This window comes from Mus musculus, chromosome 10 (assembly GCF_000001635.26).
Source record: "Mus musculus strain C57BL/6J chromosome 10, GRCm38.p6 C57BL/6J".
Taxonomy (NCBI): domain Eukaryota; kingdom Metazoa; phylum Chordata; class Mammalia; order Rodentia; family Muridae; genus Mus; species Mus musculus.
In genome coordinates this window covers 24,579,217-24,603,905 of record NC_000076.6, presented here as the reverse complement: position 1 = coordinate 24,603,905, position 24,689 = coordinate 24,579,217, and the positions used below count along the sequence as shown (strand labels likewise).

The following is a 24,689-nucleotide window of genomic DNA, read 5'->3' as shown; positions in this document are numbered from 1 at the left end:
CACTCATGACACTAAAGACTGGCAGAGTTCTTAATGCAGTTCTGATTATCAGAGAGAATCCCATAGCAGCCCCACTATAAAAGAGCTTAGTAATTACTAATAAAATTCTCATAGGATCAACATTAAGGATTAAGAAATCATATATTTGTCTATATAGCATCACTACAAGACAGCACATCTTCGTTGTTCTGCAGAGATCTGGTCAAAAGAGTGGACTAATACCCAGTGATTGTTATATATATTTAATAATGGCAGAAAAAACATATTAACAGCAGGACTCTTTCCTAAAATGGATTTCTCCTTTGTCTTGCCTTCAGGAGCGATCCGTCATATTTTATAATTTAAGGTGGACCCATCTCCGGAAGATCACTTGCTAATTATTAGCTGCTACTTGTCGGATCCTGACAACATTTCAAAGTAAAATCTGGGTCTAGAGATTCTTCATGGCTAAGTTCTTATTCTCTGGAAGCTTTCCCAATGGGCAATGTAGAAAGGAAGGTGTGTGTGTGTGTGTGTGTGTGTGTGTGTGTGTGTGAATTTTATATGGATGAGTGTTTGTATGCATGAATGAGTTTCAGCTTCTGTGTGCCTGGTACTTGAGGAGACCAAGGAGCGGGCCTTTTTTTGCCCTGAATCTAGAGTTACAGATACTTATGAGCAGCCATGTGGGTGAGTCACATGGTTCACTGTTACACTGTGGCTGGTTTTCTGTCTCCCTTCCTCTGTGTTTAGCTTTGTGGGCCACACTCACACCGGATAACAGGAAGGGGAAATATTTGGGAAGATGTAAAGACAAGTACAAAATAAAGGAGAAGGAAAATGTGGTGGGCAGAAATGAGCAAAGTACATAGCACACATGAAGATACCAAAATGAAACCGATTATTTTGTGCAACGACTGTACATTAAGAGTAATTTTAAAAAGAGATAAGCTGTATTCAGTGTGATTGACAAGTCCTTATGCAAGCATCTCAAACCAGTTTTTATCTTGCTCGCTAGGACGTTTCTTTCGTAGGTTTCATAGACTCAGTATGCCTTGAGTTCTCCTATGTTTTTAAAGGTTTTTCTGTGTATTTTGCTTCTACTTATTTTCTTTTTTTGATAGAAGTCTTTCATTGTGTTCCAAGACACACCAGCTTGTTTGTGTAATCCAGAATATTTCTCTGTAGCTGGAGAACTCAGAGCTTACTCATCTGTCTGCTCCATCATTCTCTTCTCAGAAACAGACTCCATCCTCTGAGGATCTGGCATCTTTGTTTTTCACTTTTGTGGATTGCTGAATCAAAGCAACTAAATTTGAGACAAGTCTAATATTGTTTCCTTGACAGATTAATCATGTTTTTGGACTCTCAGTTCAGTGTAATAGTATTGAGTGCCAACAGGGCTGAGAGCCACGGAGACAAGGACTTGAAGGTTATGTATGACTTATGTGTGATATGTTTGCATGTCTAGTTGACAAATGATGAACTTGTGGTGGCTAATATTGATTATCATCTTGACTTAGTCTACTCTTCTGCCAAGAGGCTCTTCCCTATGTAATGCAGCCTTGAATTATATTTTGGATTATATTATAATATTTTTATTACATTTTGGTTATCTGCCTTTTTCACCTTTTGTCCTCTTGGCTGCTGTACCTGATTCCCCCTCCCCCACCTCTCCCGTCTTCCCTCTTATTTTCCCCTCTCCTCGAATGGCTCAGGGTCAGGCTCACTCTGGGCTCTCCCAGATGCCCTCCCCTTTTATCTACAATAAACCTTCTTCTCTACCATACCTAGGAGCAGTCATATCCTTTCTTTTTTCCATTCATCAGGTGCCAAAACCAGAAGGTAGGGTATGCTAGCCAGAAGGACCCCGTAACAGGTAAGGACTGAGGGATTCTGGGCAAAGCTGGCAGGCAGCCAAGTCCACTTTGTTATATTAAATAGCACATCAGTCATTTGTCTTGGGTTTGAGGCCTAACAACAGAATCTAGATTCATCAAGACAACTGCCATAGTTTCAATTGTCAACTTGGCATACCAGGGAAGGGGGAACGTCACCTGAAGAGTGTCCTCCATTGCATTGGCCTGTGAGCATATTGTTGGGGGGATTGCTTGATAACTAGTTGATCTAAGAGGGCCCAGACTCTGTGGGTGGTACCACCTCTGGGCAGTAGGTCTGGGCTGTGTAGGAAAGAGAGATGAACAAGCCCAGGGACACAAGTAAAGTCAACCCCATTCCACATGGTCTCTGCTCAAGTTCCTGCCTCCAGGCACCTGTCTTGATCCCCTGCCTCCACTTCCTTCGATGATAGGGCCATATACTGTAAGCAGAAATAAACTTTGTCCAGCCAACTTGTTTTCGGTCAGTGTTTTGTTAGAACCAAAGAAAGAAGAGTGGAACAACAGGCCTCTGGGTGTGTTTGAGAGAGGTTTTCTAGATGGGGTTAAATGAGATGGGACGATCCACCTCAGGTGTGGGCAGGACTGTTGCATGGGATATGGTCTGGTCCTAGAATGAATAAACACAAATGTGCTAGCTGACCGCTCTAGCATTCATCTCTCACTGAATCTCCTATCAGCTTCACTACTGCACTCTGCCCCCACTCCCTAGACTGTGACCTTCAACTGTAAGTCACAATAAACCCTTTCTGTTTTCCTCCTTTTCTTCTTTCCTTCCTTCCTTCCTTCCTTCCTTCCTTCCTTCCTTCCTTCCTTCCTTCTGTCCTCCTTCCATCCTTCCTTCCTTCCTTCCTTCCTTCCTTCCTTCCGTCCGTCCTTCCTTCCATCCTTCCTTCCTTCCTTCCTTCCTTCCTTCCTTCCTTCCTTCCTTCCTTCTGTCCTTCCTTCCATCCATCCTTCCGTCCTTCCTTCCTTCCTTCCTTCCATCCTTCCTTCCTTCCTTCCTTCCTTCCTTCCATCCTTCCTTCCTTCCTTCCTTCCTTCCTTCCGTCCTTCCTTCCTTCCTTCCTTCCTTCCTTCCTTCCTTCCTTCTGTCCTTCCTTCCTTCCTTCCATCCATCCTTCCGTCCTTCCTTCCTTCCTTCCTTCCATCCTTCCTTCCTTCCTTCCTTCCTTCCTTCCTTCCATCCTTCCTTCCTTCCTTCCTTCCTTCCTTCCTTCCTTCCGTCCATCCTTCCGTCCTTCCTTCCTTCCTTCCTTCCTTCCATCCTTCCTTCCTTCCTTCCTTCCTTCCTTCCTTCCATCCTTCCTTCCTTCCTTCCTTCCGTCCGTCCGTCCTTCCTTCCTTCCTTCCTTCCTTCCTTCCTTCCTTCTGTCCTTCCTTCCATCCATCCTTCCGTCCTTCCTTCCTTCCTTCCTTCCATCCTTCCTTCCTTCCTTCCTTCCTTCCTTCCTTCCGTCCGTCCGTCCTTCCTTCCTTCCTTCCTTCCTTCCTTCCTTCCTTCCTTCCTTCCTTCTGTCCTTCCTTCCTTCCTTCCTTCTGTCCTTCCTTCCTTCCTTCCTTCCTTCCTTCCTTCCTTCCTTCCTTCCTCCTTCCTTCCTTCCTTCCTTCCTTCCTTCCTTCCTTCCTTCCTTCCTTCCTTCCTTCCGTTGCTTTGTCAAGCATTTTGCTACAGCAGCAAGACAAGGAAGTGCCCAAGTCTCCCAAGTTGCTGGGGTCACAGGCCCATGTCACAGGCTCAACTTCCTATTTGTACCTCAGTCTTCTCTCTCAATGTCTCTTGCCCTGACTGGCTCAATTTTGACTCAGTTCTTACGTGTTTGTATCTTGTCTCAGTAAGCAGCCCCAAATGTAAGTTGTACCGGAGGGGTATAACCCCCTACCCATGTCTACAACTGTTCTCAAATCAGCTGTAGTTCTAGCCAGCACTTGCTGCTTCCCTGAGATCTCTCTTGTTCTCAAAACATCACATGCTCCCCTCTTTTCCTTTTTCCCACGACCAACCGCTGACACAACTCAGGCCTTCGGGTGGTTGGCAATTTGTCTTCATTACTATCTCGGGGTCAAGGGTGTCTTGTCTTCTAATTTTGTTACATACTGCTCATGGGAGTTTGGTTATGCAATTTACTTACTGTTTCTGTGTGCAGAATTTGGAAACATCTCAAATCCCTTCTTCCTCCCTACAACTTTGTTTCCCCCCACAATTCTTTGATTCCTTTCAGGAGTTATGCTTTCTCCATGGCTCTTTATGATTGTGGCCGGACATCGGTTGACAGAGAAGAAAAGGGAGCTAGCAATGTACTGTTTGTGTACCCTGGGTGTGTTTATTTGGGGTATGGTTTATTTGAGGTAGCAGCTGCTGCTACCAGTGTTGCCATGTACCTGTGAGGGTGTACCCTAAAGCCCAGTGTTGTGACTAGAAATACTTTTCTCATGGGAAGTTTTTCATTTGGTTTGTGGTGTGGGCACTGTTTGTAGCATGTCTCTGCTTTCAGGTGTATTTTTGTCTCTCTGAGTGACTACAAGATTGCTAACCATCCCAGGGCAGGTTAGTCTGTCTGTGGTATGTTTTTCTCTGGAAACCACAGCTGTTCTCATCTAGGAAAAGAAAAATGTGTCTGGAGTGTTTGTGATTCTGTTTGTTTCACTGGCTAGTAACAGCCAGGTATATCTTATATCTTTTCTATATCAGGGTTCTTAAAGAATTTAATGTTGTCACCTATAAACCATTTTGGTAATGTGGGACAATAGTGTGGAATCACCTTCAAATAAAAACCATTTTCAATTAACATTAATCGATAGAAAATTGACTTGTGCTATCTTTATATTTGCCATGAGTTGTCATAGCAATAGAAAAATAAAATTTGTACAATAAAGCTTATAATCTGACTTAATTTTAATGTATATGTTAGTCTATGCTTCCCGTTTAACAGTGAGGCTTTCGAGTTCAGAACCAGAGCTACAGTGAAACACAAGCTAATATTTAAACATATTCTCCATGTAAGGCACAGATTAATCTGTGATGTGAAAGATTATAAATTAGCTTTAATGTCCAGATGTACCAAGCAGAAGTGGCTGAGTGAAGTATGCTGGGGGTTGGTGGAAGCTGGAGTCAGCTACACAGAGCTGAACTTAAAGCGTTCCTTGAACCATGTTAGACAGCTGATGCACATGTCTGCTTGATTCATTGTAAGGGATGCTACGCACAATCCTATTGATTTCGTGCGATTCATGCATATCAAAGGTATTTGTAAACTTCCTAGTGAATTACCTTAAGATAAATATGAACTTCTTGCTTACACCCGGGAAAACCAAGAAAAGTTTACAAGAATGAACAGCCAAGCCTTTCATATAAAAAATATATATATACTTTATTTTCAACTAGAAAGGTGCAAACATGTAACTTTTGGTCACACTCTCAACAAATAAACTGCCCCCCACCCCAAACCAGTCATAATCAAAGAAGCAGCAAGCACTTCCTGGTAGGAATCGGACCTTACCCTGAGCCAGCCATTTCTTAATAAAGGCCATTTGTTCACCAACAGGGATTTGACCACATTTCCTACTAGAAATCTGACTTCCAATACATAGCTTTATCACCTGCACAGCATTTGTTCTGACAGAGAGTCACTCAGGTCACAATTCCCACTGCAGTATCTCCTTTGTTTTGAATCACAGATAAGCTTCGTGTCCTACCTATGGTGTTTGGAGTTTGAGGCTATCAGTTTAAAATCCCAAAAGCACTTAAAACAAAAACAAATGACTTTAAATTAACTTAGATAACTGTACAAATATATATATATATATATATATATATATCCACAATATTTACAATATCAATAAAAATCTGGCTTGTTACAGGCAAACTTACTTGCCACAAGCTGTCCAGTCTAACAGACAAGGCTCTGACTCCTGACAAGTGTCACTGGAATCAGAATGGTCAGAGCTGAAACTGCTGTTCTTAAAGAACAGCTGGACTCAGCCTCATCTAGTGGAGGACACATGCTCAGCTCTCGCTAGAGCAGGTCTGTCTGCAAGCATGCTATAATTTCCCTCCCCGGTTACACTCCAAAAAGTAGGCACACTGCTGCTTTTAAAATAACCTCAGCTAGTACCTGTCTTTCTTTCTCCTGGCATCTCCACTGTTCCAGGAGACTCACCTCAGTGTGCATTCTGGCACTGTGCGCTAATGAACAACTGTCAAGTGTAAACTGTCTCGAAACCAGTGTCTGAGGTTGACAGACTACTTGTATGGCCATGACATAACGTTCTCACTTTGGTGGGATAGTTCCTCCCACGGTAGTTAAAAACACAGATTTAAATTAATGTGCTACTGTAATTGTTTTTACAGAAGAAAATGAGATGCAACTCAGTTCAAGTTATAGTCTAATGAGTTCGTGTCCCTTACTTCCTGGCTTTACGCCATGTCTCCGTACATCTTCCTGTAGTACAGGGACTCAAAGATGTCATTGTCCCCAGGACAGTTGTAATGGCAGGCACAGGTCTTGATGAACATCATATTCTTTTTCATGATCTCGCCATCGGGGCATTTGAACTCCACTGGCAGAGTGGTGGTTCTGTGCGGTGTGCAGCAGCGGCCGTCTGTGCACACCCCGCAGAACTTAGCCCTGTATGTCTTCACACTGGTGCAGCCAGAAAGCTCAAACTTGACAGGCTTGGCGATTTTAGGTGTCCGGATGCACTTTTTGCCCTTCTAAGGAAGACAGAAGGAGAAACAGCAATTACTACAACGGGAGTGGCCTTCCTCAAGCCTTTGTAGACTAGCCCTATGTCATCTGACTTGTGTTTATATTCTGAGGGGAGAGACTGGGAGTTTCATTTGCCAGTTTTCCAAAAATAGCCATGGCCTCATTTGGAGTGTCTTGAATTAACTAGCACCACGGGGAATTTTGTAGTGGAAAACTGGCAGCTGTTGTTACAGCATCTCTCATTCTAGCCAGACAGCTCCATGGTTAGATATTTCTGGAGACAACAGGCCTCTAATAACATGGGAGGTGAGACAGCCAGCTCGGTTCTCTTCCCTGTCATTCTGTAAAACGGAGTGACTAGGGGCAGAGGATGTACCTTAATGTTTTCCTCCAGGTCAGCTTCGCAGGGCCTGACCATGCAGAGGCGGCTCTGCTTCTCCAGTCTGCAGAAGGTATTGTCATTGGTAACTCGGGTGGAGATGCCCATCCCACAGGTCTTAGAACAGGCGCTCCACTCTGTGGTCTGGACCAGGCAGTTGGCTCGCATCATAGTTGGGTCTGGGCCAAATGTGTCTTCCAGTCGGTAGGCTGTGAGAGCAGAACACACAAACACAAGGTAAAACATCCGGATAGGACAATTTCCCCTTAATTTGGTGGACTTGGGCATTGGCCCTGAAGTTGGGGAGAATGAATAACAGTAACTTTGAAGGTGACAACTCACCAGCTAGGGCAGGGCCAACTGCTGTGCGGTCCTTGGGCTCGTCACACACCCACTCCTCGCAGCATTTCCCAGGCAGCTTGACCCTTCTCGGGAAGGGGCAGTCAGGGCTGGGCAGGCGCACGTCCATGCTGCACAGGGGCACGCAGCCCACGGCCCCATCCAGGCAAGTGCATTGGTATTTGCAGCTGCTTTGGAAGGACTCACCGCTGCGGTACACCGACCCACCGAAGACACAGGGTGCACCATCTTTGGCTGCGGGAGAGGAAGACAAAGTTGTAGGTCAGGCGTAGGGTCACAGGGATCAGAACAGCTAGCTATATCACTGTACATGTCAAGGTGACGAGCTAGGGTCAGGACTGCAGGGGGCCGGTTGGAAGCAGCTGCGGATAGGGGCTTTTCTTTTTCTAGAGGGTATCACGCTGGACTTGAGAGAGGTGGTGGTCCAACACCAAAAGGTGAGGCCTCTGCAAAGGGGGCTGGAATGGGGCTGAGGGTCTTACCAGTGCACACTCCGATCTTGCGGTTGGCGGGGGAGCCGAAATCGCAGAAGAGGCCCTTGTGTGGGTCGCAGGGGTCACGCTCCGTACACAGTTCTCCCAGCTGCTTGGCGCAGACGCGGCAGCAGCCGCAGCCGTCCAGCACCAGGCTCACGCCGGCGGGGCAGTGCGGCGCTGCTTCGGCTGCGCACTGACATTGCGCGCTGCAGTCCTGGCCCATAGCAGGCTGCGGAGAGGAAGGGGAGGGAGGTCAGTCTGTGATCGCAGCTCACTCTGCCCTCCCTCCGTCCCTTCCGTCAGTCCCGGGGCTTACCCGGGTGCAGAGAGCGAGGAGCACCAAGGCGAGGCTGATGGGACCTGCGACGGAGGCGAGCATGATCGGGACGCGGTAGGAGGATGCACAGCAGGGTGCAGAGGCGACGAGAGGCGCGGCCGGAGCCTGGATTCGGACAGGGGCGGAGGTTGGTGTCTGGACGCTCCAGGCGGTGGCGTCTGGGGTTGTCGGCTGGGCTGGGGCTGCTGCCGTCTGGAGGAGGTCGGTCTCCTGGGGTCGGAGCTGGAGTGGATCTGGCTGAGTCTTCTTGGAGAGAAGAGCTGTGTGAGACTAGGCGGGCGGCGCTGGCTTTTATACGCTCCCGGGAGCCGGCTCGCCAAAGAACTGAATGGAGTCCTACACAAACAGGGACATTCCTCACATTCCTCCCCACCTTCCTGCCTCATCAACTCACACCGGATTGATCCTGACCCCTTGACACTCCACATTCCTCCGTCTGAAAAAGCTGGCACACTTTAGCTCGCCAGGAAAAAAAAAAAAGGCGCTGTGTTTCCAGCACAACACCAAGAAGTAAAACTTTCTCCATATCATCTTCTCACCCCTCCTGATGAAATATAACTTAGAAATAAACGATTATTTCTCTGATCTTTTCTTCTTAAAAATCTCTTTGCCAGTTCTGGCTACTGACATAAAAACTTCTCAAGACTCAAATAGCTCAAGAGGCAAATACCATGGGCCCCTAGAAATTAAAAAAAATATTTTTCTTTGTTTTGGATTTTTTTTTTTCTTTACGGGGCTGTAGTCTCTTGGTGTTCTTCTACTGAGAGGAGAAGGGTGCTTATAGCCATTTGAAATGCCTCCTCTCCTCCCAGAATTCCTATGTGCAACTTTTGTATCTGAAATACAGGCATTTGATCTTTGGTCACTGGAGATAACCATTTTGATGGCTGAAAGATATGAAAGCCAAGGATGTAGGTTCCCAGGGAGATTTTCAGCACTCTTTATGTAAGAACTTGTCTTCAGGGTCCAGGGAGGCAAGGGGAATGACTGGGCATGGCTTTTCTAGAAAAATAAGTTTATGAGTTCAGACCAAATGGCTGTGTTCAGAAGCTAAGTGTCAGGGAATATAGTGGGAGAAGAAAGAGGTATAAGGAGGCCAGTAGGGGTTCAGTTGGGATATTTTAAACATGGCTGTACTGAGGTCCAGGCTTGGATTTTTTTTTTTTAACTTATCCTAAAACCCATAATCTAACGATGTTGTTGGGGTTTGTTCTGTTTTGAAGTAAAGCACTTGTTTACATAACAGCAAAACCATAGACGGTTGTATCTAGTTATAATCCGGCTATAAACTAAGCATCAGTGCATAATATATTTTTACTGACTTCCCCAAGTGTCTACAATTAGTGATGAAGCCTCTTGCTACTCAAATAGCTTGCAGGCTCGTGGAGGGAGGTTAAATCAAGGAAAGCACAGCTTTATCCCCTGCTCGTGTGTTGATGTTAAAAGTAAACAATGTATCTAAGCTAGTCTCTGTTTCTTAGAACTGCTACTTAGTTTCTGTAAGGACCAATTTTATACACTGTGCATTCATTTAGGACCTGTGTTGTTTATTGGCTCTCTGTCTGTCTCTCTTTCTCTCTCTCTCTGTCTCTCTTTGCGTGTGTGTGTGTGTGTGTGTGTGTGTGTGTGTGTGTGTGTGTGTATGTGTGTGTGTGTTTATCTCCAATTCTCATTGGACATAGAAAGATTCTGGGACCATCCCATGCTTTCCCTAAAGCTACATCATTTGTCACTGGCTTCCTCTCATAGTTGGTGTTTCTGACTATAAGTTTAAACTGAGTATATCGGCAAAGACTAATTTTGGAGACAACACACTATAGATTTATAACATGAAAACAGCCCATTTAAGTGGGCCAGTTTTAAAACTTTTTCAATCCATCCATGGATGATTAGCAGGGGTGGCGGGGGGCGATGGTGGGAGGGGGTAAGGGAGTTAGCCACTTCAAGTGGCTGACCACATCATCTGCACACAATTACCTTGTTAAGCCAGCCACATGCTGTACAGTGCAGTTACATGTCAACAGCGAAAGGTGTGAGTGGCTTGAAGTGTGAGCAGCCTCTGCAGTGCTGGAAGGATTTCTGACATTGTTATTCAATGTTCTTTCCAAGCATTCCTCAAAGAGAAGAGGCCCGAGACTTCCTATTTAAAGAAAGAACATGGCAAGTTATGTGAGTAGCCACATGTGTAGTATAGGCAACTTGGCCTTGCACTTTTGCTGTCTTCTTTGATGATATTTTTTTTTTTAAAGTCCAAACTATGTGGGAAGCCACAGTGAAATCTTTCAAGTCTTAAACTCCCAATTATATCTACCAGCAATGGTCAGAAAGGTGGAATGAGTGAGGAAGGGAAGGGAAGGGAAGGGTGAGGCTCATCTGGGGTGGGATGTGGGCTCTGAGGTGAGCTCTCTAGCCTGCAATGTGATGAGGGGAGCCAGGAGAGTTGGAGCAGTCTCTGAAACCACAAGTCCACCTGAGAGCCACCAATGGCTTGCTGTATCCAGGGGGCAGGCTCAGTCACAGGGGTAAGTGGTTGGGCTTTTTATAATTGAGTAACTTGGGCAGTGTTTTTAGAACGGCCATTCATAAAGCTAAGGGAAGTCACAGAGAGAAGCCCGACCGACGCCCACTCAGAACAGGAAGATAAGAAGTCTCGATTTCGTTGCTCTCAGTGAGGATTAACCACCTTTAACTTCTCAGGAAACAGATGCGTTGTGTTTTAACTTTAATTTTCACCTCTCTTCTTCCTTCCCTTGCCTCTCCCTTTCTCCCTTTGCCTTTCCCCCCTTCCACCTTCCATTTAGAGTATATTATCATCCTGCACTACTGTTAAAAAGTGTCAGCATTATAATACTAGGTTTTACTATAAAATTCACACCTCAAATTCTCAGTAACTCCATAGTTAGTTCCAAATGGATGGTTTTTAATAATTAACTAAGAGGAACTAGATTATTGAAATATACAACCAACTCATGAAAATCTCAGAATATTCTGTGCATTTGAAATGTAGCTTGGAGCTTTATAATCAAAACACTTGAAAGGGTGAAGACAGAAGACTACCTCTCCACAAATCATACAGACAAGATGGGACAGAAGGAGAAGGGTGTGTGACAGAGGACATTCAAGACATTCACAGACTGGAAAGTATGTTTTTATTATGATGCAGGTCATTAAGTGCCAGGAAATCCAGAAGGAAAGACTGACACACCAGCCTTGGTTCATGCCATGGGACCTGACTTCTTACATCCTTATAAATGACTCAGCAAATGTTTGTGTGCACCTGGGCAGTAAAACGAACGTAGCAGCTTCTTACAACTTCAGCCAACTCTGCCCTAGCCCAACCTTTTTGATTGACAGCATGGGAGAAACAAATCCTTGAAATTGTATGGAGAAGGAAGTTGTTGTTTTGACTTCTAAACAGGGGTTTACTTAGTGACTTCAAGAGAACATTCTACCCCAACCAACCCTCCCAGTAGATGAGGAATTCACTAAGGTGGCCACTTACGGTATGCATGGGTGAGATGATGTACTCAGCTCTTTTGCTTGAGTCTTGTACAATGTTTTTTGCCCCCCCTCTAAAAAGGTTACTTGATCAGCGATAAGACAGAGAGAGAATCCAGCAGAACAATAGCAAAGTGACCAGACTTGGAGTGTTTGTGTACTTAAGGAAGGAATCTTGCAGATTTTCAGTTTTCAGTTGTAGACATTTTCTTATAAGAGCAAGCAGGAAGTCAGTGCCAGCCCTCAAAGAGGAAATCAAAAGTCTCAGGGAAACATACTGGTGGAACGTGACTCAAAGCCAAAACCCATGTGCGACACATACACTGGGCTGTCAGCATTATAGGAAGTATGACTCTAGCCCTATAAGGGCATCTGGAAACGGGGAGATTTGTCCTAGGATCCTTGGGGAACTGGCTTCCCAGTGTTTCTGGTGTGTCCTAGGTTCAGTCATGTAAATGAATTCCACCCCTCTCCCTCCCAGAAAAGCGGGGCAGGGGGCGTATGCCAGAGTCTTTTTGAAAAATAGTAATAAATATTTTTCTAAAACCCTCAGGGACCGTGGCTTGGTTTCCTGGACCTATTTGCTTCTGATGAAGTTTTAAGGAGTGTGCCCTCTCACAGGGAGTTAGAAGTTGGAAGGAAGCATGGATGTTTGCTATGGAAATTACATTCATTGCTTTCCTGCTTTTTTCTTCTTTTATAATGAATTCTCTAATTTTCTTAGGATATTTTCAGACGCAAAGGTATTGGTCAGAAGGCAATTACTCTGTGTGGTTTGTTTAACATTTGCCTGCTCATTTCCTTGCTTGAACCTGTAGTCTGGGGTAGAGGAGGAGAGGGAGGACACTCTGTCTTAATGAGGTACTCCCTACACATTCTCTCAAGTTAAACTGGGCTAGTCCTCTCCGCTGACTCTAGGCTTGTGCTAACAGCAGGTGGCGATAGAGAGCACAAGTGTTGCTAAGGCCCCAGCCTTCTCTTACAGGTGGCAAGTCAAAAGTATTGCGAATGAGGGAGAATCTGGCCCTGTTTTCCAATTGAATTAAGTGCAATATGAAATGTGATAGGTTATGTAAATCTAGAAGGGAGATACTCATTTATTAAAATGTGTACTTTGGAGGGACTAATCAACAGGTTTAGGAGGAACAAATTGGGATGGAGTGTTTATTCCAAGGAACGGAAGTAAATGAAAGTAGTGGGAGACAGCTGATAACTATACATGAACACACCCCAGAATTTTGGTGAGGTGTGGGATAAATTTAGGCAGAGTCCCATCTGTTCACCCTTGGAAACGTGCCTGTGGTCTGAGCCCTGGACTTGCAATGCTAGGGGTCTCTGGATTAGGTATGTGTCTTATACCCGGCATTTACCAGCCCAGGGGACTATTCCCTTTGTGTGAATGCCTGTGGGGAGTCACAAGTTTAAAGCTGAGCACACTAAATAAGGCTTTCAGAGAAGGTATCTTATCTCCTAGATCAAAGCTATTACCATATGAAAAGAAGAAAACAGCTTTCTGCTTAAACAGGCATATCAGATGCTAAGCAAGGGAAGGGCTGCCTGGTGCTTTGTTTCTTTTGTTATTCAAACACATGATTCAGATTTTATTTGATCAACGTAACTAGAATACTCCTTAAAGCTCCAAGGTGCGTGGACTAGATGTCACACATTCACAAAGCTCTTTACTTGTACTGTTGATTTAGTTTAGTTACGTAGCCCAAGCTGGCTACATAGCCCAGGCTCCTCTGGCTGTAGGGTCCAGAGGTGCTATGGTTATAGGGAAGTCCAACACCTGGCTCTCTACATACAGCCTCTTACTTCAGCTTCACTGTAATCCTAGGAGGTATTATTCTTCCCAGTTTATAGGGATGGGAATTAAGGTGCAAGGATGTTCACATAACGTGACTGTAGCTAGAGGTGGCACAGGAATGTGTGAAGTTGAATTTGGCTTTTCTAAAAACAGTACCCTTGTCTTTGCTTCCAGACTTGCGTTTCGTCTCATTCTATATGCAGTGTCTGCCCTTTAGATAGTTATCTCAGGTTCTCTTAGACTTTTGAAACACACTTCCAGAGAGACATGTAAAACACCTCAGCCACGCTAGCATGATACTCTGTTCCTGATATTATACTCTGATAAACGTGAAGTCAAAAGATAATGGTTACTGGTCTAAATTAGAAGAGAAATTTGGACTTAAAGATATATTTATTTCCATCGTCACCAGTTAAGTTGTGTGGTTGGGATGACATGTTGCTTCTTACCCACAGATGAACCAATGCCCTCAACCAGGACTTAAGATGACTTAAGATGATGGCTGGGTCCCAGAGGCTCACGTCAGGGTGTGCTCTGCTGTGACATCAGCTTTATCCCACGTTGGGAAGGTCCATGCCCAACACTGTGCTGTCTTGTTTAGGCTGAGAATGGGACCAACCACAGACATCGTAAAAAGCTCTTAAAAAACCATTCACTGATAAGCTGCCATTATGAATAAATATGAAAGAGGGCAGCAGGCTACCCACACCAAAGTGATACCCACGGTAACCATGGGCTTGTCGTGAGTGGCCCTCAATAGACAAGCCTTAGGGTGTCGTCATAGATGCTACCAAGTGTATTTTATGAGCCTGTCTTAGTTGAAAATGCACTTTCCTTAAACTAGGTACCCTGAATGCAGAGTTGACTTCGAAGCTTCTGCCCGCTCCCCTTTGGGTGTGGAGTGATTGGCTTTGAACCATGTCTCGGTTCATGTTGTTAATGGAATGATCTCTGCGGTAACTGTGTGTGGCAAGGTTTGAGCGTGTCGTCTAGGAATGGCAGGCTCATAACAAGGGAATTTTCTCAGTGACTCATGCCTGTGTGAGGAAGTTAACAACTGTAGCATTAAATTTCATCTAATCGTGGACTTACTAATGTCTGAACATATCCTACCATGAAGGTCTTTCTTCCATGTAAACAATAAATGCTAATTTTGCCCAAACGGATCTCTTGGACTGGTTTCATCACATTTTTAACACGTCTATGCTGGTTTTTCTTGATCCCATTTTGTACTGCTGTTTCCATATGTAGCTGATTCCTGGGTTTCCATCAGTTTGTTTCCAACCCACTAGGTGAGCAAGCACACTTCCTGCCAGCGTCAGATAGACATTGAAGCACTCTTACTTTGCAGTAGGACCGGGCACTGCCGCAGTCAAATGATCCCATTCTGGCTTTGACCACTTTCCAGGCCAGTCCCTCCCATACCAGTCAAGTCGATTTTTCCTGGCCAGCTTCTGAAGTAGTTGTCAGAAGGGGGAACACAGGATGGTGGTACAGCATCTGTCTCTCATGTGTTCTCATTTTACTCCCCAAAACCTGGTCTTAATCTCAAGTGGACTCCAGAGCTCCAAACACTTACTTTGCTCATGCTTTTACAGCCAACTTTCCAAGAAAGGAAAAAGGTCTTATGCTGAGCAGAAATGGTATCTGGAAGCCTTTTTTTTTTTTTTTTTTTTTTTGGTCCACAGTAAGTGGTAAGAGTTCGGGGAAATCTTAGGTTCTCTCTGTCTCTCCCTCTCTGTCTCTCCCTCCCTCCCTTCCTCTCCCTCCCTCCCTTCCTCTCCCTCTCTCCCTCCCTCTCTCTCTCTCTCTCTCTCTCTCTCTCTCTCTCACACACACACACACACACACACACACACACACACACACGTGTAGTTCAGGAAACATCAAGGTAGCAGCAATGTATTGAATCCAGGGCCTACCAACTTCCAGGGCAGGACTTCTCAGTGAAACCTCTTGATGAATAAATAAATACACTTTAAAGAATCAAAATGAAACGTTCCTTTCCTCAGTTACACTATGACTGCCCAGTGGCCACGTGTATCTAGTAATTACCATCCTGAACACTTCGCACAGACACCTTGTACTTTGGATAGGGCATCCTCCTGTCTCCTGTAAAATGATGCTTGTTCTTTCCCTCGTGCTTCTTAATTCATCTTTCTCTACTAGGTGCTGTTTTTTGACTCATGGACATACGCATGCTCTCTTACCTAAAAGAGACCCCTCCAGCAAAGCTGTCTTCTCTTTTGTCCTCACATTTCTTTAGACCAGTGGTTCTCAACCTTCCTAATACTGTGACCCTTCAGTACAGTTCTTCACAGACCCCCACCATAAAATTATTTTTGTTGCTACTTCATAACTGTAATTTTGCTACTGTTATGAATATAAACATCTGATATGAGACCCTTCAAAAGGGTCATGTCTCACAGGTTGAGAAACATTGATTTAGATGCTGTTAAAATCCATACACCATACACCACAGTGGCACACACATGTAGGTACTCAGAGAGACCTTAGATTTACTATCTCCAAATAATCATGTTTACATTGTCATACTGCAAATTGCCACCAAACTACCTCTCCACAGCCACCCCATCACAGTCTGTTTAGATCTGTGGTGACTTGATCCTACTGTGATGGTATTAGAGTTCAGGTTCACCAACCCTGACTTCTCCTTTGGTCCCTCTGTGCACTCATGTCCTTCTGCTGAGCTTGTTTTTTCATCCTCAGTTGTAGTCCCCAACTGCTGTATTGTTGATGGTTCCCTGCTTTTTCTTAGTTCATGTGTGCTCTTAGCAGTACAGAATGTCTTACATAGATCTATCTGTCTGTCTGTCTATCTGTCTGTCTGTCTATCAGCTATCTATTATTTTTAATCTAGTTATTTTTGCTAATCTATGCTCACTTTACAAAACTCTGGGCTTCATTATGATAGTGTAACTGTATATGTAGTGGATTTTTAATCTTATCATTTTTAATGCTTCTCCATCGGCTGGAGATGAGACTCAGTGGTAGAGCACTTATCCTATCTGGTGGTTTGGATGAGAATGGCCCCCATAGGCTAACAGACTGGAATGCTTGGTTCCCAGTTTGGTGGAACTGTTTGAGAAGTATTAAGAGGTGTGGTCTTGTTGGAATAGATGTGTTAAAGCCTTACACCTTTCCAAGATTCTCTCTTAGCTCTCTGCTTTATGATTGCCATATCAAGATATAAGCTCTCAGCTATTGCCCCAGTACCACCCCTGCTTACCTGGTGCCTTGATCCCTGTCATGATGGTCATGGACTCACCCTCTGAAGCCACAAGGCCCCTACAAACTCTTTTGTAGGTTACCTTATGGTGGTATCTTATCACAACAATAAAATAACCAAGACATCTAGCATAAAATCCCAGGATCAAGCCCCAGTACCACAAAACCAAAAAATCTCACCATCTCATCCTCTTTTAATGGTTCCTTCCTCTTTTTAAGTAGTTACCATGAGTCTAGATTCTGTATGTGAGAGAAATATCACATTATTTTTATGAGTCTGGCTTATTTAGCTTAATACTATTATCTTTATCACCCGATTATCATTATCAGCCATTGTTTTCCAAGTGGCAGAATCTAGTTGCCCTTAGTGGCTGGACAGTTCTGCGGTGAGTGTGTGTGTCACCAGTGTCAGTCAGTGTCAGTGTCCATGTCATGTGTGCATGTGTCTGTGTGTCTTTGTATATATGTGTTTTCACACACTCTCCCATTTGTAAAATCTATTGTCTTATTTTGTATTACAAACCATTCTGTCAGGTCCAGCATTTGCCAATGTGTACTATTTTTCATTCACATCAATATTTTGTGATATTCTGATATAATACTTGTAGCATTTAAAACTTCCTGCGTAGCTTTAGGATAAAACATGACCCAACAGCCTTTTATGATGTTTTTAAACAGACTGGGATATATAGAAGATCGTTATGAGGCAAAATCTTTTTGAAAGTTTTGAAGATTTGGAGGGAATCAGGTAGAAAATTTTCATCAGTTTCAAGATATGAAAGACCACAGAGGAGCTTCCTGAGAAACCACTGCCCTTTGGAAAAGTTTTTAAATAACTTAAGGTATTTATTGGAAGCTGATTTCTGAGAAGTTATGAATAACGTTTCACATAGCACTGAGTATAAACAAATCTACCACTCAGTGCATTCCTTATATAAAGTTTGGGAACTAGCTTGAACCTTACATTATTCTATGAATAGTCTATATCTGGCTAAGAACACATACTTTAAGGTCTTAGGAACTATGGTGCTTTGCAACACCACATATCAGTCTGGAGGCATTTGTGTTTATTGATCGATTGCATGAAATAAACTGTCTCGGGGGCTTTGTGTTCACACCTGGTAAGTTTGTGCTTCTCCAAACACTGGAGAACACAGTGCTTATGTAACTCAAGCTGTCACATACCAAAGTGACTAGTTCTAAAGTGGATAATGTCACTAGTACATGTTTAAGGAAAGTTTCGGACTGACTGACGGGCTGATGGAATTTTTAAAAATAATTGTCAGGGTCCTCAAGGTTTAGGTGTAAGAATATTTCAGTGTGAAATTCTCTCAGATTGCTAAACCCATTCCAAAGAACCAAATGGAAAGCTAGAAATTTATTCTTGTGTACCTCTGAATAACAAAGATAATTCACAGTGTTTTGGGCAGTTTATTTCTAGTGTTGTGTTAACATATGGTGGAATATGAGCAGTCACCTGGAGCTTGCTTGCAAGAAGACTCTGATGTGTTTGCAGAAGCCAGAAATGTGTTCTGAGAATAAATAAATGACGTTCATAGTTGTATGAGCTGGGGAGCCATAGAACGCTGAAAGCTCTGAATGAATTTTACCAATGCTGTAGAATGGGTCGTGAGCCTGAACATGGAGCGCTGAGTGCTCCCATGCATGGACTATGCACTCACTGTCTGTCAGTGGGGGTGTCTGCATGTGGTACCTGAGAGGAGAGAGCTGAGTGCATGGTGAGAGACCATGGGGAAGTGACCAACATACAATTGGCTGACCTGGGTTCCTCATGGATGCTGCTGGAAGAGAAAGAGGGAAGCAGAGAAGGCATCCCAGACATTACAAATGGAAAGCAGAGCACGCATCCCAGACCTTACGAATGGAAAGCAGAGCACTCATCCAAGATTTAGGAATGGAAGCCTATGGGAAGCATGAGGAAGGGCCTGGGGTACCTGAGCCAGAAAATGAACCCTGCTTTTACTCTACCTTCTATTTATAGGTCCAATCTACTTCTTTCTTTCTTTTTTTTAGAACATGGCATCTATTGAGCAAAACATTCTTGTTTTCTTCGTAAAAACACAGTTATGATATAGGCTAATATGTCTAATAAAAGAAACACTTTTAAAAAATAGCACAGAGTTGAAAACTCAGACATTCAAGATCAATTATTTTTTTTCTCTGTAGCGTCTGTGTTGAAACTGGTTTTTTTCCAACTATAACGCATTGTATACTATTTTTTATTGGATATTTTCTTCATTTATATTTCAAATGTTATCCCCTTTCATAGTTTCCTCTCCAAAAGTCCCCTATACCCTCCCCACGCCCAGATCCCAACCTACCCACTCCTGGCATTCCCCTGTACTGGGGCATATAATCTTTGCAAGACCAAGAGCCTCTCCTCACATTGATGGCTGACTAGGCCATCCTGTGCTACATATGCAGCTAGAGACAAGAGCTCTGGGGGATACTGGTTAGTTCATATTGTTCTTCCTCCTATAGGGTTGCAGATCCCTTCAGCTCCTTAGGTACTTTTTCAAGCTCCTTCATTGGGGGCCCTGTGTTCCATCCAATAGATGACTATGAGCATCCACTTCTGTATTTGCCAGGCACTGGCATATCCTCACAAGAGATAGTTGTATCCCTTTGGTGGGAAAGGTGCACCGAGCTATTGCTTTCATTTTTAATTCATTTAGGTAGGGTATTTTCTGTCCTTTAATCACTATATATATGCACATTCCTGTGTGTGTGTTTAACTTTATTTTATTTATTTATTTATTTAAATTATTATTTTTATTTCTACTTTTTTTTAAGGTATTTATTTCAGTTACATTTCCAATGCAGACTAGTAATGTTTATTTGTTTTTTTTCTTGATTAAGTGAATGATATCTAATAATTTTTCTTTGTATAATTTGCAAAATTCTATGTGTTTAGGACAATAACACAAAGCACAACAAATACATATTGAACCAATATAACATTCCTGAGGGAAGACATCATATTCCTTATGGTTCTTCACAGCTCCTGCTGTGATGTGTTGTATTCAATAAATGTCAACAGTTATAAAGAATTTATACTGAGAATTTTAACATTCTGATTCGGGGGCTATGACCTATGGAGATCACATCACAAGGACAGATCGCTGGTGACACCGTGTTCTTACCAGGTCTCTCATGCCTGATTCATAGATTTCAAGGACCCTATGGTACCTTTTCTAAAGTAATGAGACTGTACTGTGTCTGTACTTGCCAGGTGATGAGGTCTAAGATCTAAGCAGAATACTTCAAGTTATTAGTGTCCCACAGATTCCTGTGCTCATTCTTCCTCTCGGTAAAAGGTGCATCCCTTTATTAATGCAAGACTGTTTATCTAATGGTGATTTCTACTAAAATCTCCCTCCCATCTCTATGTTGCTGGCCAAGCTGCCCACCCTCATCTGTTCTGCAGCTCCCAGGTACTCTCTTTCTGTGTCTTCCTGACTGATCGTCTCAGAGCTTTTCTGTAGCCAGATGACATTGGTCTTTATGCCTCATTACTTGGAACCCAATAAGGGCAGAGCTGAGCTGCTCCTCCCACTATCCCTGGAAGAACCTCTGTGCTGCGTGTATTGATGCCACTTGATGAGCATGTTTTGGGTATCAGTAGAGCAAATGCATCGTCAATAATGGTGTGGTCAGGCACTTGGCTTTGAATAATAGTCCAGTAGTCATTTTAACAGTGTGCTCAGAAAGTTAAGTGGGAAAAAAAATCACCAAAATTATAACAGCTCAGAGACAAAAGATGACATAAAAGGAAGTAAAAATTGAAAATGTAAAAAATGCACCGGCGAATCTAAGTCAGAATGCATATTATCATTTTAAGCTACTTCTACTGTGAGTACTTGTTTTTAATGGCAGATCTTTGCTTTCTATTGAGTGTTTTGTTTTTCAGAACCCTGTGCAATATGCACTGTGTGTGAAGACAGCAGATCATAGGGACCTTGGAGATCATTCAGCGGAAACATGAGACCACCCCCTTCAGAGTATACAAGGTGGGTGGGTCTCAGTGCGCAGACTCATGGGAGCCTCTGACCACAGTCTTTCCACAGCTTTCCACATCCCACAACTTTCCCAGAAGCCCTGTAAGCTTCAGGAAACAGCTGCTCCCCCTTGGTGGCTGGCTTCCTCATGTAGTACAGACACTCATGTTTCCCTTTGACCACCTCTTCTAGAGGAAGACAGGATTGGCCACAACATCGGCCTCTCTGAAACCTATAAGAGTTGTGTTCATTTGTGTGAGGATGAAGGTTAATCATCTCTGATCTGAAAAATCACAAGTCCAGTGTACTGCCAAACCTGAAATTGGTAAGCACTGACATGGTAGGAACAAGTGGAAAATTCCATACCATGAAAGCAGTTCATGCATAAGGTTATCAAGAACACTGTTTAAGGTTGCTGAGAGGCGACTTATGCCTGAGGTGCACATCAAAAGAGAAACAGAAACTGTCTAACTCCAGAACTTTCCCAATTGGAAACCTTCCTTGTCTCACAACTTGGGAGATGCTCTGCTTGCAGTGGCTGACACTCTCACAAGAGTGGCTGCATAGGTTCACTGTGAGACTTTTGCCCAACCTCACAAGGCTACTTCCCTTTCACAGATGCAGGGTCAGGGCTGTGGAGAAAACATCACACAACAGGTGAGCGTGGACCCTGGGGATCTTTCCAGACCTCTACATACCCCCAATTCATTGGCTTCCCAGACACTGTGACACTCTGTGTAAAGTAGTGACCCTCTGTGTAAAGTAGTGACCATGTGGTTGTCTCTTCATTTGTTAGGGCATATGTATGTCAAGATGAACAAAGCATGAATTTTCTGAAAATTTAAATACCTACTTAGTGTTTTTGATAAGCCAGTATGTGAATGAGCACACAATTCTTCAAGCAAACAATAAAATATAGCGCCTTGTCACAAGAGATTTATTATCATTTATAGTAAATTATAGTGCTAGGAAAATATAAAGCAGAAAGCCTAAACTCAGGAACAATTGTTGCCACAGTATAATGTGCATTTTTGTTTAACCATATAATAAAATCACATTTTTTGATGGCTAAGCTTACTTGGAAGAAATTTTGCCAGTTAATAATGTATATTCTCCTTTCTCCAAACCCATACAAATGTTACTACCTTATTATTCATACGGTGGAGGCCTAAGTTTAAAAATCAAATTAAATCTTCATGTTAATGAAGGTACAGGGCTCATTGAAAGTATAAAATAATAGTGAACTGATAGTTTGCTCAACTAAGAAAACATTTTCTGATATTCCCAGAACAAAATAAGTAGTAGATCATTATTTTTGAAATTGAAATAAATACTGATTCATTAAAAAAAATAAGTTGTTTTGAAAACACAGGTCTACATAAATGGTTCAGTGAGTAGGAGACTTGCTCGGCAGGCACAAGGATCTCAGATCAGGTACCTTACATCCAGGCATGGCTGCATGACCCAGTCTGCCCAAAGGACAAGCTTGCAGTACAGTGAGAGACTGTGTCTTAAAGCATAAAGAGAGGGAGACAGAAGACATGGGGTGTTCTGTTCTGGTCTCTGCATGTACACAGACAGCATGTATCCACACATTAATGTGAATGTTCTACATGCATACAACACACAGGGGCAGACACATACACATACATACATACACACACAGAGACATACATACAGAGAAACATACACACAGAGAAACATACACACAGACACAGATACACACACACAATACAGACCTTAGTTGTGTTGTTCATAACAAGTAGAATACAAGCTACAGCAGTATCTTATTTACTTGATTATGAATTTTCAGTCTCCTCCAACACTTTTCAGAATATCCCAAATTTACATATAAGGTTACATAGCAATTGTGCAACAAGGGGAGGCAGCTAACACATCCTCACGGAACAGCAACGATGACATCATCACATCCTGCCAGCAATGGCATCATCTCATCCCTGGAATGCCATTTGAAAGAGGGTTAAATATAAAACTGAGATAGGAGACGAGTGACTCAGAACACTGGGGTTTGTCTCAAGAGATACCATGAGTTATTTTTAGTTCCCAGAACTCCTTAGGCTGAGCTTGGGGTTGTTCTTATTGTCTCCATGTCTCTATCATATGCTTTGAGTGGTAGTATGAATTGGCATACATGGAATTTATCTTGGATATAAAGTTTCTTTCCTCTAACACACAGAACGGTGTCTTCCTTTAGATTAAAGCAACCTCTATCAGATCTATTTCTCGAACTCCAGATAGTGAGAGTACAAGTTATATGTAAGTTTAAAGACTAAGGTACACTGCTTAGTGCTAGTAGAATCGTTTGATCATAAAATCACAAAAAAATTTAAAAAATCATCATCATTATCACCACCACCACCATCATCACCATCACCACCACCACCACCACCACCATCACCACCACCACCATCATCATCACCACCATCAGTTGGGGCTATGCATGAAAGTCAAGGTGTGCCTGTGGAGGTCAGTAGACAATTTTCCAGGCTGGCTCTCCTTCTCCACCTTGTTTTCAGGACAATGTCTCACTTCCTTTTTGTAACACACCACATAGTCCAGGCTCCAGTAGCTTGTCTTTTTTTCGGATGTATTTACACATACATGAAATCAGTGGAGTTCCTTCACTGAGCATATTATGAGAGCGACCCTTGTAACTGTGCAGTGTCAGGAAGGTGGGTTGCTGTCATCAAAGAAGTGAGAGAACCAAGAATTGAAACAGAAGATGAAAGGGTTAAACAGTACAGAGTCTCTGTTCAGTGTACTCATGACAAGCACTCACGGACGTGGGGAACATCAAACTGAGAGCCAAGCAGACTGAAAATTCACTGGCATTGATGTCCTTGTCCTTTAACTGTCCACTCATTTGATCTGCGGGCTAATATTTAAATCATATTTTAAAAATAATAATTAAAAAATACAAAGTTGAACTCACACTTCTCCTCACAAAAAACTAACAGCATATTGTTGAGAGCTTTCTCTCTGATTTTGAAAGTAACACTGTGAACTTGGGTTTCAGGTGGAAGACAGCGCCGATGGGGTGTGGCTTCCTGCTCTGATAACCTCAAGGTAAGAAAGAAAGGAACAGGGCTGGGCTCAGGGGGTAAAGTGATTGCTGCTCCAGCATATGGACCTGGGTTCAGATCCAGGCTTGATAGTGCTGGATTGTAACCCAATCCTGTGGGGGCAGAGACAAGCAAATTCCTGGGTTTGCTGGTGAGCTATTTCTGCCGCAGTGGCAAGTCCTGGGTTCAGTAAAATACAGACTGAGGGAGAGGCATGAGATCAACCTCTGTCCTTTGTATGTATACACATAAGAGAACATGTGTGAGCACACATATATGCAACACACACACACACACACACACACACACACACACACACATACACACACGTGCGGCGGTGGTAGGGATGCTTGTAAAAATTCAGGAACTCTCTCAGACTGAAATGATCCTGCTGTTTCAGATACTGTAACCTAGATATTCATTGGACATAGCCAGCAAAAACAAACATTTGCACATTTTAGTCTCATTCATTTTTTTTTTAGATCAAGAGTTAAGGTATCTGTCCTATAAAATTAATGAAATTACATGACCCAGATTGGGGCAGTTCTTTTCTCTGCTTTTGAGACCTTCCTACATAGGCAAGCCAGCTTTGAACACGCAGCCTGTCTCTCTGTGTCTGGAATGCTTACAGTTAAGGCATGCAGCATCACTCTGGCCTAACTGGTACCTCTAAGCACGGACCCTGTGGCCTCTGCAGGTTATTTGCTGTGCTCTGTCTGCAGGAAGCTGGAGAGCTATGAAGAAGGGTCAAACAGGACACAACGTCTGCCCTGCTACTATCTGCAGGAAAAGCCGGCTGCAAGGAACCTGCTCTAAACTGCCTTAGTGCTCTCTCTCTCTGTCTGTCTCTCCCTCTCTCTCCCTCTCCCTCCCCCCCTCTCTCTCTCCCCCCACA

General features: G+C 43.4%; 1 protein-coding gene and 1 long non-coding RNA gene across 2 annotated transcripts in view; one reads left to right on the top strand and one right to left on the bottom strand.

Moving 5' to 3' along the window:
• Nucleotides 1-5,222: 5,222 nt before the first annotated feature.
• Nucleotides 5,223-8,464, bottom strand: Ccn2 (cellular communication network factor 2). The gene is made up of 5 exons (NM_010217.2): nt 8,118-8,464; nt 7,808-8,030; nt 7,308-7,559; nt 6,963-7,174; nt 5,223-6,591 (listed from the first exon to the last, which is right to left on the bottom strand). The coding sequence occupies exons 1-5, from the start codon at nt 8,178-8,180 to the stop codon at nt 6,295-6,297; spliced, it is 1,047 nt and encodes a 348-aa protein (NP_034347.2). The 5' UTR covers nt 8,181-8,464; the 3' UTR covers nt 5,223-6,294.
• Nucleotides 8,103-24,689, top strand: part of Gm15270 (predicted gene 15270) — a 264,116-nt gene continuing 247,529 nt past the window's right edge. The window contains exons 1-3 of the long non-coding RNA NR_163910.1: nt 8,103-8,265; nt 20,624-20,723; nt 23,749-23,798. This is a non-coding gene — a long non-coding RNA (predicted gene 15270). The remainder of the gene's footprint in view (nt 8,266-20,623; nt 20,724-23,748; nt 23,799-24,689) is intronic.